This window comes from Manacus candei, unplaced genomic scaffold (genome assembly GCF_025592945.1).
Source record: "Manacus candei isolate 608988 ecotype Guabito, Panama unplaced genomic scaffold, ASM2559294v1 h1tg000022l, whole genome shotgun sequence".
Taxonomy (NCBI): domain Eukaryota; kingdom Metazoa; phylum Chordata; class Aves; order Passeriformes; family Pipridae; genus Manacus; species Manacus candei.
The window spans coordinates 5959572-5975013 of NW_026138070.1; the positions used below are offsets into that span (position 1 = coordinate 5959572).

General features: G+C 46.1%; 1 protein-coding gene across 2 annotated transcripts in view; it reads right to left on the minus strand.

The window, feature by feature from the left end:
* DVL1 (dishevelled segment polarity protein 1) overlaps nt 1–15442 on the minus strand; it is a 69158-nt gene that overhangs the window by 33376 nt on the left and 20340 nt on the right. For both annotated transcript variants that reach the window (XM_051786528.1, XM_051786529.1), the window contains exon 2: nt 8128–8197. In XM_051786528.1, coding sequence (XP_051642488.1) covers nt 8128–8197 — 70 coding nt within the window. The remainder of the gene's footprint in view (nt 1–8127; nt 8198–15442) is intronic.

The window sequence follows — 15442 nt, forward strand, 5'->3', positions numbered from 1 at the left end:
AGCCCACTGACCACTTTCTGGCCACTGATCCACAGAAATCAGAATTGAGAAGTTAGTTTGTGGAGGCAAACCCAGCTGCTGGAGGCTGTGGGTCACCCTGGGAGTGCTGCTGAGCAGGGGCAAAATCCACCCCAGCAAAGCAACTCCTCGGGAATATTTCCCCCAGGACTGTGATTTCCTCAAGGATGAGGCACTGGGTACCCACTTCTTACTGACCAGCAGTGGGATTAGAGTCACAAACACCCTCAGACACTGCCATTACCATCACAAAGGGAAAAAGAGCTGCAAAAAATTACCCACACTGCTCTCTCAGGAATTAAATCACCTTGAACTTGAATCAGTTCAGCACCAGACAGAGTGAACTCGAGATACATTTGAACTCAAAAAAACCACACTGGCAATATCCCCTGTTTCTGAGCAGCTTGTTAATCCCAGATAAACATCTTTCACATTTCAAGCAGCAAATCACAAGCACAACAGCCACGATGATAACGTGGTGGCCAGTGCAGATATTCCCATGTTTACCTCCCCAAAACAAGATCCAAGTTGTGCTGGCTGTGCTGCTGGTCACAGGCACTTCCACACAAAGCACACTTTAATTGACAGACACAGCCTTCGGGGTGAAATTTTGCCCCTGAGGAATAATAATAATAATAAATAATAATAATAACAAGTAAATAAATAATAATAAACAATAATAAATAATAATAAATAAATGAACCCAGGAGTGTAACAGTTTAAATAAGTTGCCTAAGGTGATCTTACTCATATGATAAGCAGGACCTGGGAGCTCCTGCAAGAGGACCCGACTTCAGAGGTTTAGGCAATTAAGATCTTGAAGCAATTAAGTTGTTAAAACAAGACACAGACTGTCCACATCTGTGTCTGGCTACAAGTGGAGCACTTGCCCTTCATCAGAGCTTTCCTTCTTGACTTACAGATCCCTGTGTTCAAGAGCACTGAATATAAATGGAGGGCTGCAGACCAAACTAAAAAAAAACAAACAAGAAACCAAAAAAAACCAGAAACCATCCCAAAAGAGCATCAGAACAACATTTGTTGGGCTAGAAAAGAAAATCTGCAGCAGGAGATGGCACACGCAGCAAGATTATTCTGACTGCACTGCCTGGTTTATTCTTCCCATGTGTCCAAGGCATCAGAAAGGTGGTGGAACACCTGACTCCATGGAATTCTGGGCTCAGCTGGTGCTTTGGGGTGGGCACAGCCCTGGCCTCTCTCAAGGCAGGTGAGGATTTATCAGTGACTGAAGAAGCAGAAGAATTCTGAGGGGGGGTGGGTGAGCACTCGAGAGAATTCACAGGTCCTTGCCCTGGCAATTCCAAGGTGGAATTGCTGCTCCCCGCTTTGCTGGGCCACCTAAAGCCCCTCATTTCTCCCACCAACAAGTGACAGGCTGTAAATCATTATTAAGATAAATTCTGTCCTTTTCTTTGGCGGGAACAAAGCCCTCCAATCTCCCACCCCTTTGAGTGGCAGAGGTACCTCACCCCTGGGCTGCCCCAACACAGACTGGCCAGTGTTTGCAGGAGAAAGGCAGTGCCACAGGCAGCTCCCTGGCCAGGAGCCAGCCCTGATAATTACATTTCACCCCTCAAACCCCCCTCCCCTGCAGTTTTGACTGGCAGGAGCATTTTAATGGGTTTCTCTCTCCTGTGCTGCTCAGGATCATGCCTGTGGGCTGGGAAACAGCTGTTGGGTTCCACCCAAAGGACTGCATTTCCATGTGAAACGGGGGATGTCTCCCGTGTGGGGCACATGGAGGAAGTTAATAAAGAAGTGTGGAACTAATTGCAACTGTTGATTCAGCTCATTCCATCCCACTGAACGCTGTTTGGTTTGTCCCACCGTCACACTCCCCGCTAAAATCTTTCCCAGGAAGTGGAGAAAGCATATCAAGCCTGGCATGTTAGAAAAGAAACTTGTGTTCTTTTGATATCCCCAGTGATTCCCACACAGCCACTTCCAATCCGTGACAGGACAAACACCAGCGAGCTGTGCAAGCAACAAACCCTGCAGCTCCTTCATGCTGAGAAAAAGCTCCTGTTTCCTCCTGTGCTGGAGAAGGTTTCCAGCATTTCCAGCAAGAAACATGGCTGAAAACCAGTTATATTGGAACTTGTCTGCAGAAATAAGTGCTCAGTTCACGGTCTGTGTCAACACCAGACTTCCAGACTTCCATTATTGCTCCTGATCTTCAGTGACCCTTTGGATCAATTGTTTCACCTCTCTGGAGCTCCTTTTCTCCTCTACACCATATTTGATTATGATTTCTAACTAATTATGGCAAGGCCTGCCTTTCACAGAGCTCAGCAGACACCTGAACAAACTCCCCCCAGGTGCTAAGCCAGCCCAAGGAATCACCTGTGCAGCATCCATGGATGGGGACACCAGGAAAGAACCAGCCTGGTACACCCTGCTCTCATATCCCCACCTGCCTAAACATTTGTTAATTTATCAGCAGGAAAACTACAATATTTAAATTCTCACTGAGAGCTTTAACATCTCACTGAGAGCAGCAGCAGCAGCTCCTGGTGTGTGGAGGTGGGGGACTGACACCAGTCACTAAAGAAACGCCCCAAAAGAGCCATTTATATTTTTGACAGCGACTTCAGAGGAGCCACATTTTATCTCCAAGTTGAAAGTAATTACTTCCCATACAGTCCCAGGCATCTGGAATCCCCCAGCCAAAGCTTCAGAGACGTGGCCCATTATCCACACGAAGGCTGCTCCCACAGGACCAATTGCAGAAAAGGGTTTGCTGATGAGGCCCTGTATTCCAGCAGGAATTCTGTCAAAGGCAACGGGACTTCACACTGCTGGAAGGCCTGGAAAAGCCCACCAGGAAAGGGATGTTTATTTGAGTAACAAGAAATTGTCTGTGCTGGGTAGATCAGGCTCCGGATGAATGATGTGTGAAGAGACTGGTCCTGAAATCAGTCATAGACATAAGAGATCACCAAGAACCTGCTCCTGTGGATTTTCCTTCTGTGCCTCAGCTCTGTGCACTTTGCTGAAGATGACTGAACAGTCCTGAAGCTCCTGTGTTGCCCTGCTAAGTGGTTCCACCCAACAGGGTTAATTGTAATTGCAAATACAGCCTCTCAAAAGCTTATGTACAAACAGGACAAGTGTTATCTGCTGGCACCCAGATAATGGAGAAGAAAAACCAGGGAAAGCCTCACAGAAGGCTATGACATCACTGGCAGCCAATAGGAAATGGTGCACATTCCCAGCAGCCAGGCAAGGGGATTGTTCCCAGATGTTGCAAATCCTTCCTAAAAAACACAGATAACAGCCAAGGCAGCTGCTGGCACAGCCCTCCCTCCTGGCTCTGACCTGGCAGCACCCACCAGCCAGTTCTTTCCACGTTCCCAGTCCCTGGACCGTGCAAAGAGAACAGAAAAATATTTTAAGCTCTTGCAAAAAAATGCCTGAAGGTAAAAATATTGTATCTCTGCCACGCCAGCTATTTTTTTTTTTCCAAATCGCCCCAGTTTGTGAAAAACAAAACTGAAGCAATAATTTCATTCATGTAAGCAGCCCCCAAGAACTCAAAATAAACGATTCCCAGGGACAAATTGTATTCTGTGTTTTGTGTGTGTAGCAGAACAGGGAATGTATCAGCTATTTTTGGCAGAAGCTGCATTTACAGTAAAAACAAGGCAATGAAGAATTCTGACATACAACTCGTGGTAGTCTCTATATTGCTGAAAACCTAAAGGTCAACCACTGAAAAGGGATCTAGTAAGCAGTACCCCTCTGTCCCAAATTATTTAGCGCTTAAAACAACCAAAAAACCTCACTAAATAAACAAAACCACACACACATGCACCAGAAAAAAAAAACAAACCAACAACCCAATCCACTCTGAAATCAAAAGAAGATCTAAGATGCAGAGGAGAAAAACAAGCAGGACACAGGAGGGATGGGGAGGAAGTTTAAATAGCTAATTAGCAGCAGTGATTCTAATTCAAACCTAATTTAGCTGTACATTGAGTTCTCAGGGCAGCAAAAGTAAGCAACAGCTAAAGACTTGCAGATCCTCCCTTGAACATCTTCCCCTATGGAAATCAAGTCCTGCAGATGACACCAAGATCAAAGTTCCCACCTCTGACAAATAGAAGGATTCAAATGTTATTAAAAAAGATGAAAATCTCAAATTTCTAAATGTCACTCATCTTGTAAAACTTCAAAGTGGCCACTGGATCAGTCGGGAGGGGGGTTGTGGGGGCAGAGACAGTTCAGCTCTGTCGTGTGTGCGTTTAATTTCCCAATTTTCAATGCGTTGTGTGGGCCTGAACTCCACACACAGTCATTTACAGTGAGGGCCACAATTATCACAGATGGTTTTGTGAAAGAATCCCGAGCTGTCTGCTACCAGCTGACACACATTTTATAGCGCTGGAGACAAAGAAAGCTCAGGTCCAGCACATTAAAACCCAGAGAAGGAAACAGCCCAGCCCAAAACACATTTGGTGTTTTTTTTTTTCCAAAAGGTAAAGACCAACTTTGCTATCCCTGAAAGATTTGTATGCAATTATCTGGTAAGTTCCAGTGAATAGGATATTAAAGAATTCGAAACTGTGAACAATTAACTTACAGCAAGATTTACATAAAACTCCTCCAGTAATTAGCAGCAAATAGAGGCAGATAAGCCCGGCAATTTTATGGGTGTTAGTGTGGAAAAAGTAATTTGCAATTCATAATGCAGGTCAGACACAGATGTTTCAGCTGATTGCTGAGCCAGTGAACAGAAGCCCTTGTCAACATCATCTGCAAAAAAAGCACCCTGTGTGATCTCTGAGAGCTCCAAACCCAAGCCAAACCAGGGGGATAAGCAGAGAAATTTGGAAAGGGGTTGCTGGGAGGGAAGAGCCCACATTTTGAAGCGATGGATCTCTCCCTGCTGCCTCCAAGCCGTGTGTCTGCCTCAGCTGAATTAAATGGGTTTATAAAGCATTATGTCATTTGCTGCTGAGAGCAGAGCCTGCAAACCCCACGTTGCTGCAGCGCACACAAAAGGCTCCACGGTGCTAATTCTCTGAAATAATCAATTTAAGCCACACATCTAAATTTTGCCCTGAGATCTTTGCAATAGCACCCTTCTCTGATACAGGCCTGGCTGCTGGCTCAGACTGATCCTCGTGGGTTAAAGTTCCAGGGCTGGCCAGCAACCTACACTGGAACAGGAATAGCAGTGAATCGAGTTAATTCTTTAAATTCTTAACATTAATTCTTAAAATTTCACAGATCGTAATGTTTCTCTGAAATGAAAATAATAACAGCCCCAGAATTAAAACACAATGTTGAACTTGTGTGTGTGTACATATACAGAGTCTTGTTCTGATCTTACTGTTCTTCACAGTCTCCTGTTTTTCAGCTGGAAAACAGAAAAGCCATATATTTTCATGTTATTTAAGGAGCTGGGAAAAGAATTCAGCTCTCAACCAGAGATAAAATACCCTTGGGGGTTTGGTTGGGAGAGGGAAGAGGTTAAAGAGGTTAATTTCTTATTTATGTGGAATAGTTTGGTGTTGGGGGACTGGTTTTGCTCCAACTCCAAGAATGTTGGCCCTTGTTGGAACAACCTGAGTCACATTTTGCTGCACAGAAGAGCCCAAATGGTGTCTGGGAGTCAGAATGAATCACTGGTGTGTTGAATCAACAATGCAAAGATAAATGTTTTAACCAGACCACACAGATAAAAACAAACACCACTGGACTGGGAAGAAGAGACCCAGGTCAGGGATGCAGAAGACAATCCAGATTATCAGCCTGTTGCCTGAATTAATATTTACCAGTTCAGCAGCGCGGGGGGAAAGGGGAAGAAACAGGGAAGGGAACGACACTGAGGAGCAAACACAGAGCAGGTTTTGCACACTAAGGAGGAGGAAAGGGGTCCTCAGGAGTAATTTGCTCTCCTGATAAGAGCTGCTGTTAATTTGCTTTTCCAACAGAAGCTGCTCTCACGCCACGGCCACAGCAGTGACATCCCCCCAGCCCACTGCACCCGAGGCTCTTGTTAATCACACATGAAGTCCCTTTTTGTCCCCTCCATTCCCATACTGTCAGAGCCCCACGCTATAGCCCTCAGTAATCCTTGGACTGAGCACAAAAACAGCACCACCAACACCCAGGGCTCAGGCGTGTCCTGAAAGATTCAGCAGATTCAGCAGCACCGAGCCCTTCAAACCAAATCCAGCCCTTCCAAGGGAACATCCCACACCAGAGGCCACCAGGATGGATGCTCAGGCACGGCCTGGAGGGGTTAACACCCCCCCTGGGCTCAGTTCCCACACCAGGATGGACACCAGCCAACCACCTCATTAGGGAAGAACTTTGTGCTGCCTCCAGATGGACCATCGGGTCTCAAAGACCAGGCTGTTTGTTTGTTTGTTGGTCTAAACATTAACTTGATTCCCTAATGCCAGTGATTTAATTCTTTTGACAACCAATTTGCTCCTCCAGGGAGCAGGACACATGGGGATCATCCTTTTTTGGTGAGGCAGATCCCTGTGGTGCTCGTTTCCTTCCCTGAGCACTGCCCAGCAGCACAGCTTTAGGTCAGCATAATTCTGCTTTAAAACACTCCCCCATTTCCAAACCAGGGCATTCCAGTGCCTAACACCCACTGCTGGGTGGAAATACAGTTCTTGGAACAGCTCTGGAAGTCACACTGGTTATTAGTCAACCTTTGCTGCTGAGGCAAAAGGTTGGGCCAAAAAACAGGTATGGAGGTCCCACAGAACATTAAAAAAAAAAAAAATAGCTTTTCCTCCTGAATGCATTTCCCAGGGAGAAACAGGTCACTTTTCAGAGCACAGAATGAAGGGAGAACGCTCTCCCACTTTTTCAGACCTCAATTTAATACCAAATCTAACGAGTGCTTCACACTCCGTGCATATGTGGGAGGACTGAGGTGACAAAGCCAGGGGTTCTGCCTGCCCACCACTGAGAACCTGTTGGGACTCCACAGCTGCCAGAATCTGAGTGCCCCAAAATGCAAAGCAATCACTAGGGCAGGAAGAAGGGCTAATATTTTATGCTCAGCTCACCCTCCAGCCCTTGCCCTCCCAAGAGGAGCATTTCCAGCTGCTCAGACCCCAGCAGGGGCTGTGCCTCCTGATCCCCAAGGCATCCTTGCCTGAGAACAATCTCCCAATCAAACTGATGTTTAAAGGATCCACTGCACTTCCCTCCCACAATAATGGAGTGCACACACACGCTCTGCTGCAGGAACCAGCGTGCAATCAATACTGTATTTGATTTTAGACTGAAAAGACATGTAATCCTGTCTACAAGAAGCCAGGCTTAGAAACTTTAAGCTGCCCAGCAGGATTGTATGCAAATTCCCTTATCCTGTCTTAATTTCAGTGACTGAAGTCTAAAATATTTCAGGCTACAGTCTAAAATACTAAAATATTTTCGGGGTCCAGGCTGTAAATGTGTGAGGAAGATCTTCAACTCCTAAAAATCAGTACAGGACTGGAGAAATAGATGGAGACAGAGCAGCTCATTTCAGCTGAGAATGCCAACAGCCCCAGCTGTGCAGCTGGAAAAAACTCTTGTAAACCTACTTTATTGCTACTACTTTCTTGTGTACCTTGATCCTACCAGAAATAGGAAGGCTGCAAACATATATCCAAACATTTCTCCAGTGCTGAAAGGCTGCCTCGTGTCTCCAGTTACTTCAGCAGAGTTCTCATACCATGGCACTATGTTTCCAACCCCTCTTGCATCACTTGTTGAAGCCAAGCTCTTAGTAAAAATACATTTCATACTCGAGACAAACTTGAGTTTTGGGGAAACAGGCAATTCTTCTCGTCCTCTGTCGTGTCTTGGGCTGTTTAGTGACAGGACTAAAACTGTTTTCGTGTATAAATCCCCTTTTCAGCCCTGCACACTTTGTGGACTTCACTCTCATTTTTAAAATAGATTACTTAACAACAGGATGTTATAGATATAATTAAAAACTAAGCTTTTGTTTTCACGTAATTGGAGACTCAAGACACTTCTAAAAACCAGGATCCAGGTACCAACTATGCTGCTCCTGTACATACTGTATCAAACCACACAGATTTATTACAGACACGTGAGCCAACATACCCAGGACACCACTCTTCCATTGAAGCAAGGGAGCTTTGCATTGTCGTCTGAGATCTCCTCCTTTACCACCCTGGGGAAAAAAAAATAGGAAAAAAAATCAGGAGTTTGAAATTACAGGAGATTAGAAGTGATTTTCTCAAACAGTGCAGGAAAAATACAATTTTTTGTTAAGATGTTGGTATCTATGGTTAAAGAACTACTAGAACAGAGGAAGCAAATAAAAATATAGGGTTGAATAGGACCTTTCCATCCCAAACTGGTTGTCACAACAGCAATTTCAAGTATTTTCCCACTTTGGATCCTACCATTTCTCCACAGTCTTTAAAAGTCTGATGGTGACTAAAATCCCCCCGTGCTGTGCAGCCTCTGTGTCAGAGATCACAGTGGATTCACAGCAGAAAGAGATTTCTGGCCTGAAATCCCTGCACAGCAAAGCAGGGCCCATCTGCTTCTGACAGAAAAAAAGCCAACCCCAGGTCCAGTCAAACTCCATAAAAATGTGTGGATCCACAACCACATTTTCCTTTATTTATGTTTTTGTCTTACTTGTTGCTGTGTAAAGAAAAACCACAACTGGCCACAAAGCAACTGAAACATGGAAGGGGGAAAACTGGTCAGGAAGGAGAAGAGAGCAGAGCAAATGGACAGTTTCCTTCCATCTCACTTTTGGAAAATTACAAATAAATAACTCCACCACTAATACCTGCATTTGCACATATTTTAAGAGGGAGTGAACACCACCTTTTTTCTTCACGCTTATTTGCATTGTTAATGCCTGGCAGTGCAATATTAGGCAGTTCTTCACCCCTTTCCTATTATTGGCAAGAAAAACATTTTCAAATATTCATTTAACTCCTAAAGCATCTGTCCTCCCTTCACCTTTTGGCAGCGGGAATCAGATCACATGGTTCCATTATTGGTTTTAGTCACTTGTACTTGGGCTCTGAGGAGACAATTAAGAGTAAACTCCACTGAAAGCAACAGATACTCAGGGCTTTCAAAACCTTTGACAATTCAATGAAGCTCTCAGACCTGTAATTCTGGAGCTGCAAACCCTGTGTGCAGACAGAGGATTTCAACACTTGCCTGGATCTCCAGCCCCAGTGGATGGACTCAAAATTCAGACATAATCTTTTGATTTTCATGGAGTCCTGCAGAGAACACTCGCTCAGCAGAGCCCCAACTGCTGAATCAGCAAGGAAAGACACTGCAATAATTTTATCTTGACAGCTGTAGGTTTTAAATGACAGTGTCTTTCTCCCCCCCCCTCTCCCCCATAAGGAAATGACACTTATGGCACCCCAGGAATCACAGGGAGAATTTCTGCACCAAGCTCTAGGGTTTAGGCAAAAAGCAGGCATTAAAAGGCTTGGGGGACTCCAGCAGGAGCTCCCTGCAAGACTGCACTGACTGGTTCAGTTTGTCCTCGTGATGGAAAACGAGCTCCTGGACTCACCACTGGCAAACCAACGAGCTCCATCACAGCCCCAGCCTCTGCTGCAGCTGAAGGGAACAACTTCCAGATCTGTTGCAACTTGAACTACTAAATATAGCCTTGAGCTATGAGGCAAGAGAATGACAGACTGTAATTCCCAGCTTGCTTTGGGTAGCAATCAACAGTGCCAAGAACATCAAAGACAGCAGCAGCCACTTAATTTCGAATATCACTGTTTTACAAATCGTTATTTGTAGTGAAGAGGCAGCTCCTCTCAGTTCTCAGCGAGGAGGAGCAATGGAGAGGAGGCAAGGAAGGAACAGGAATGGTTGCAGCAAATGCTTCAGTCTGAGGCCAGCTTTGTGTTGAAGAAGATGCTGTTTGTCCATAAAAACTTGGGAGCCAGGGCAGAGGGAGACACGTGCCTTTGTCCTGTTTTGGAACACAGGATCTGCTAGGAGCTGATATCCTGAATATCAGGGTGGATAAAGCCCTAAAGGATGGGTTCACAACCCAGAGCCAACCCAAGGCAGCGTGGCAAGGAAGAGGGGATGCATTTGGTCTGCCAGAGAGCTCCTAGGAGGCGAAGAAGTCTATTGGCACTGGACGTGGTGGAGATACATCCCCAGTGCTCTCAGTGTCATTGTTAACAGACTCACTGTCTGCTAACAAGACCAAAGACCATCTGATAGCAAGAAACACATCCCCTGCTCTCCCAGAGTGAAAGCTTCCCTTCAGAAAAGGAGATGTTTGTTTCCCAGGTCACATCCTGCTCCTGGCACCCTCTGTAATCACTGGCAAGGTTGGGACACACACACAGTCCCTCTTCCAGCACACTCAGCCGAGGTGAGGAGCCACTCTGGGTCAGGGAGAAGAGAGCAAATAAATAAACACCTGGCCACAAAGCCACTCACAAAGGCACTACTGAGTGGAAACCAAAAGGTGACACAACAAAACAGCCACTTCCAGCTCAGCTGGGTCACCAACCCCTCTGTGTTCCACCTGCACACGGTTCTCCCTTGCAAAGGGGAGGGAGGGGAGACTCTGCCAGCACACCAACAATTTAAGAGATTTTTCTCCCATGCTCAGAGACTTATAGCACTTTCCTTTTCCCTGCACTCCAGGAAAAACCTCGATGCTCAAGATGTGAGATCCTTTAGTTCATCTTTCAAATGCATCTGCCAGGTAAAAGGGAGGTAAAAGAAGACCACAGGGGAACAGCTCACCCGAGGTCACTCAGAACATCACAGACAGGGCATGAAAAAGACCCCACACTCTTGAATCCCCCCCAGGCACCTGCCCTACATCACCAGCAAGCCCCCCACCACCACACCTCCCATCCCAGAGGATCTGCAGAAAAGGGTGTGGGTACGTGGGGAAGGGGAGGAGGGAGCAGTTCCAGGAGCTCACATCCTCTGCTTTATTTGCCTTAGAGGAGATTTAACAACTAATTGCTAAATGAAACAATCCCTGCTGGTAACAGCCCCTCCTTCCTCTGGCTTCCTGGAATTGTGTCTGGATCCTCTGGCTTTCCCACCACCCTGCTCTGCACAAAAAGGTGTTTTGTGCATTTCCCAAACCCAGCCCCGTTCACCCTCTCACCTGTTTCTGTGACAGGTTACACTCCTGCTCACCCCCCCCCCCCCCAGTACCCTGACTCCTTGTTTTCCTCCAAAGAGCTGGGAAAACAAGGATTGTTTAGGCTCACCTTCCCTCTCCTCCCTCTGCCAAGTTGTTTGCCTCAGAATATCCACGGATTCCGCATTAACTGGGCTATGCAGGGATTCCAGGTGAGCCCCACAACCCCCTAATGACTGTGATTCACCAGCATTTGGGTAATTGCCTGTTAAACACCGGGTTTGATAGTGTTGCTCACACTTGCATTTTGATTGCATCATGCACGTCTGTGACAGGCTGCACCTCCACAACGAGCTGGAGGATTTTTCTTGGACAATGAGGCTTAACAAGAAAAATTTCCCTTTCCAGTTGCAGGCCCAAGACCACAGAGAGGGGGAAATGCAGGGTTGACACAGCAGGGTGGCCCTACAGATTCACTCCATGTTAAATGTCTGCCATGAGACAAAGCCAGCATCCTAAATTTACTTCAGCACCAGATTAATCCCATCTCATCACTGGGATCATAATCAAGTCTTTTCTTGACTCTGATTGTCCTTTACTGATGGGAGAAGGAGAGAGAAGCTTCATTCCTTACTAACTTGCTTGGAGATCCTTAGAGAGAAATCAAAGGAATGAAGTCCTTCAAGCATCTTCAGTGACTCCTGGCACCTCAAAGGCAGGTAAGGGATTATTCAGGTGTTAGTTTGGATTCACAGAATCACGTTGGTTGGAAAAGAAATCCAGGGATCATCTGGCCCAAGCTCCTGCTCACAGCAGGTTTAGGTTGCTCAGGGCCACGTCCAGTCAAGTTTTGAGTATCTCCAAGGATGGACATAATTTGGGGCAACTCCTACTTATGAAGCAGCACTTTTCCAAAAATCTGTTTAAATTAGTAAAAACTGTAAGCAATCATAATTGGAATCCAAGGCTGCAGCTTTAAAACAGCCTTGCTGAAGCTGATTAATTTGAATCTTTTTAAAAAGCCCAAGGTTTTTTAGACACAGAGAGCCTTTAACCACCCTCCCAACGCAGAGAAATAAAAGGAAATAAAGCTGAGTTTACAGGTGAGGCTTGGCTCGGATGTAATGTTTTCTTTCTGGAAAGAAGGAAGAAGAGAAATAAATGCCTTTGCTGAGCAGATGAACACCCTGGTGCAGTGCAGTGTGGAAGGGCTCTGCTCAGCACAAAGGAGCTGTGCTGCTCGAGAGCCTCAGATCTTGTCTGCACCCCACAGAGCTGGTGAGCAGGAGCTGTGTGGCAGCATTCCCCTTCCTCCTCCTGTGCCAATCACTCCTCAAAACACCACGGTGGAACCAGCATTCTCTCTTTTTAAGGCTGTTATTCCCAAACTACTCTGCCAGCACTGTGCCTTTCCATATATGCACTGCTGTGTGCCAACTCCCACATAAACCTGTCAAAAATGTGTCTGAGTGTGCTACCCACAATTATGACAGAAATGACACGCCCATATCTACAAAAATGACACAACTGTGGAACAAAACCCTCTTCAAACAGAGACACCCAGCTTCGGTGCACACCAGCTCCTTTTTACAGGTTCTGTAGAAATTTTTCAGCGAGAAACTGGGAAATAAGTGTTGGGGAAGTCACCTCTTCCCACCCAGGTGACAAACACATCAAAAACCACTTTTTTTTTTCTTTATTTATATAATTAGCTCCTCCTCTCTGTCTCATGTTATTCTTAACCCTTGTAAAAAATCCAAACACGCAGCCCTGGCGATTCTGTCTACAATTAACAGTTAATGCTTTCATATATTTATAAACCACTTATCCCCTGCCACATCTGATCTTCACCACCACACCAAACACTTTTGCCCACATAACTGCCTCTTCCCTGGTTTTTTCCACTCCCACTTTACTCCTGCAGGCACATCCAGCACTTCTGCCTTCTGGAAGAGGAAGGGTAATTTATCACCTTTCAGGAGAACTGCAGGACACTGGAAAAGTTTTTGGTGCCTTGGCCCCAGACCAGGTACTGACCTAAGCCTTAAGCACGTGGATGAAGTAAGAAGTGCTGTGTTCCCCAGGAGAGAATCAGCCCAAATCTGCCCTTATTTCAAACAGAAAGCTTCACTTTTTATGGCAGTTAAGTTGGGACTTGAGGACAACTGAATTTGTTGGGGCTCTGCTCTGGCACCAATGCCCTGTGTGACCTCGAGGAGGGCACCTGGCAAGAAAATTAGGGCACCTCCACCTTTCAAAGTTCCTTTGTGAGCATTTAAGACATACACTGAAGCAGCAGAAAGCCTCCTTACTAGGTCAGGGAGGTCCAGATTCTGCTGGAGCAAGATCAGGGCACTGTGAATCCCAAAGGAACGATGGGAGAATGGGAGGGAGAGGGAAGCATTTGTGTTCCAGCTGCCTGACTGGGAACAGGAGAATTCTGCTCCCCAGCAAGCCCGTTTTGCCCTCTGCATCACCCTCCAAGCACTCTGAAAGGCCTGTCAGTCCTCCCCAAGTGCAGCCCTCTGACACAGTGACTCATAGGAAAAGGTTCCACGTGTTTTGAACCAACTGGTCCTTGGGCTCTCAGCCCAGAGCTGCCTCATCCTTCCATTTCAGTCAAGTGCAGCTCAGCCCAGCTCCAGACCCTGCCAGAAATTCTGCCCATTGCCTCAAAAGGGTCTCCAAATACACTGCACTTCGCAGCATCTGTGAGGAATGGCTTCCAATTAAGCACTTTGAAATATTTATGACTGACTGTTAAAGAGCAATGGCACGTAGAGAATATGATTTGCTCCTCTGCCCCTTAATTAACAATATTTCAATAGCTGGGCGATGCTCAAAGTGTGAAAATCCCACTAAAATGCAGGCATTTATGGCTTTTAAATTGATATCTCAAGAAATTAGTTTGATTTTAGCACTAACTGTGCACGCTGTTATCCTCCACTCCATGCCCAGCTAACACAGAAAAAAGGTTACCCTTAATTATGTGCACAGAGAAGCAAAGAAATGGTTGATTTTTGGAGTCCTAAGACCTTAAAATTTCTTTTTTTATCTATACCATCTACTCCCTGAGAAAGAGTTTGGAATAGAACTGGCCAAAACAAAGCATTTTAGCCACACTGACAGCCTTCTGTCATTTCTATTAGTTCCCCTTTTTCCTCTGCTGCCTGTATTATTTAATAAATTATTTATGTGGCTATATTTCAATCTCACAGGTGTTAATGAACCTATTCTTGCAGCTGTCCCAAGGGACAGGCACATCTCTGCCACAAAACCCGAGGAAGTCACAGTATGAAGGGACAGGTCAGCATAATTACGACCCCAACCCAGCTTTCCAAGTCCCAGCTACAAACCAATAAATATTAACAAGCCCCCCCCCCCCCCCATAAAATTAAGCAGCTCTTGAAAAACAACCTAGGGAAAAAACAAAACCCAGTGTACAGGAGATGAGTGCTGGCTGCGGGATGCCCGTTTCAAACAGCTGGCTGGGAGATTTGCCTTTCCCCAGGGGGGCAATTATCTCCCAAACTCCAGAGCAGGACACTGGAAACAGAGCTCAGGGATGTCATTCCCAGGGAGCAGAGGCAGGGATGGCAGCCTGTTGGAGAGCCAGGGCTCTGCAGGATCTGCAGGCAGGTCGTGACCCGGCACTCCGAGAGCCGCGCGACGTTCCTGGAGATGCTGCTGATTGTCCAAGTGCCCCTTCTCTGGGCCAGCCTGGGAGTTTGGGGATTGAAAGGGGCAATGAACTCAACTCAAAGGAGCTGGCTCAAGCAGTGACAGCAGGAGGAATTACATCCCCAGGGTTCATTACAGTCCAAGGGCTCAGGGGCCTCCTCTGGCTGCCAGACCACCCTTCAGCTCCCGCTGCCACAAATTATTCCAAGGGCTTCCCACAATAACAGGATCCACATTAAGACAGATCCACTCTTTGCTATCACCCCCTTCCCCCCCCAAAATGGCACAAAGGTAACTCCTCATCCTGTGGCTCACATCCCCCCCCCCCCAGGCAGGCAGAAAGGGGGTTCTGGAGACATGTTCTGGATGACATGTTCTGGAAACATGAACAGGGTCACAACATCAGCTTCTCTTTATCATTTCTTCACCCAAACACCACTTCTAAGATGACCAAGTTTTCATCTAAAAATCTAATTTCCTCTGAAACTCCCTGAATATTCATGCATGGGATAGCAAAAATCCCAGACACAGTCAGGTCTTTGTTTTGGAAAATGAGCAGCTGTGTGTATTAATTTTGCAAAAATTCAGATGTCCACATTCAGCATGTGCCCTGTTAAAGGA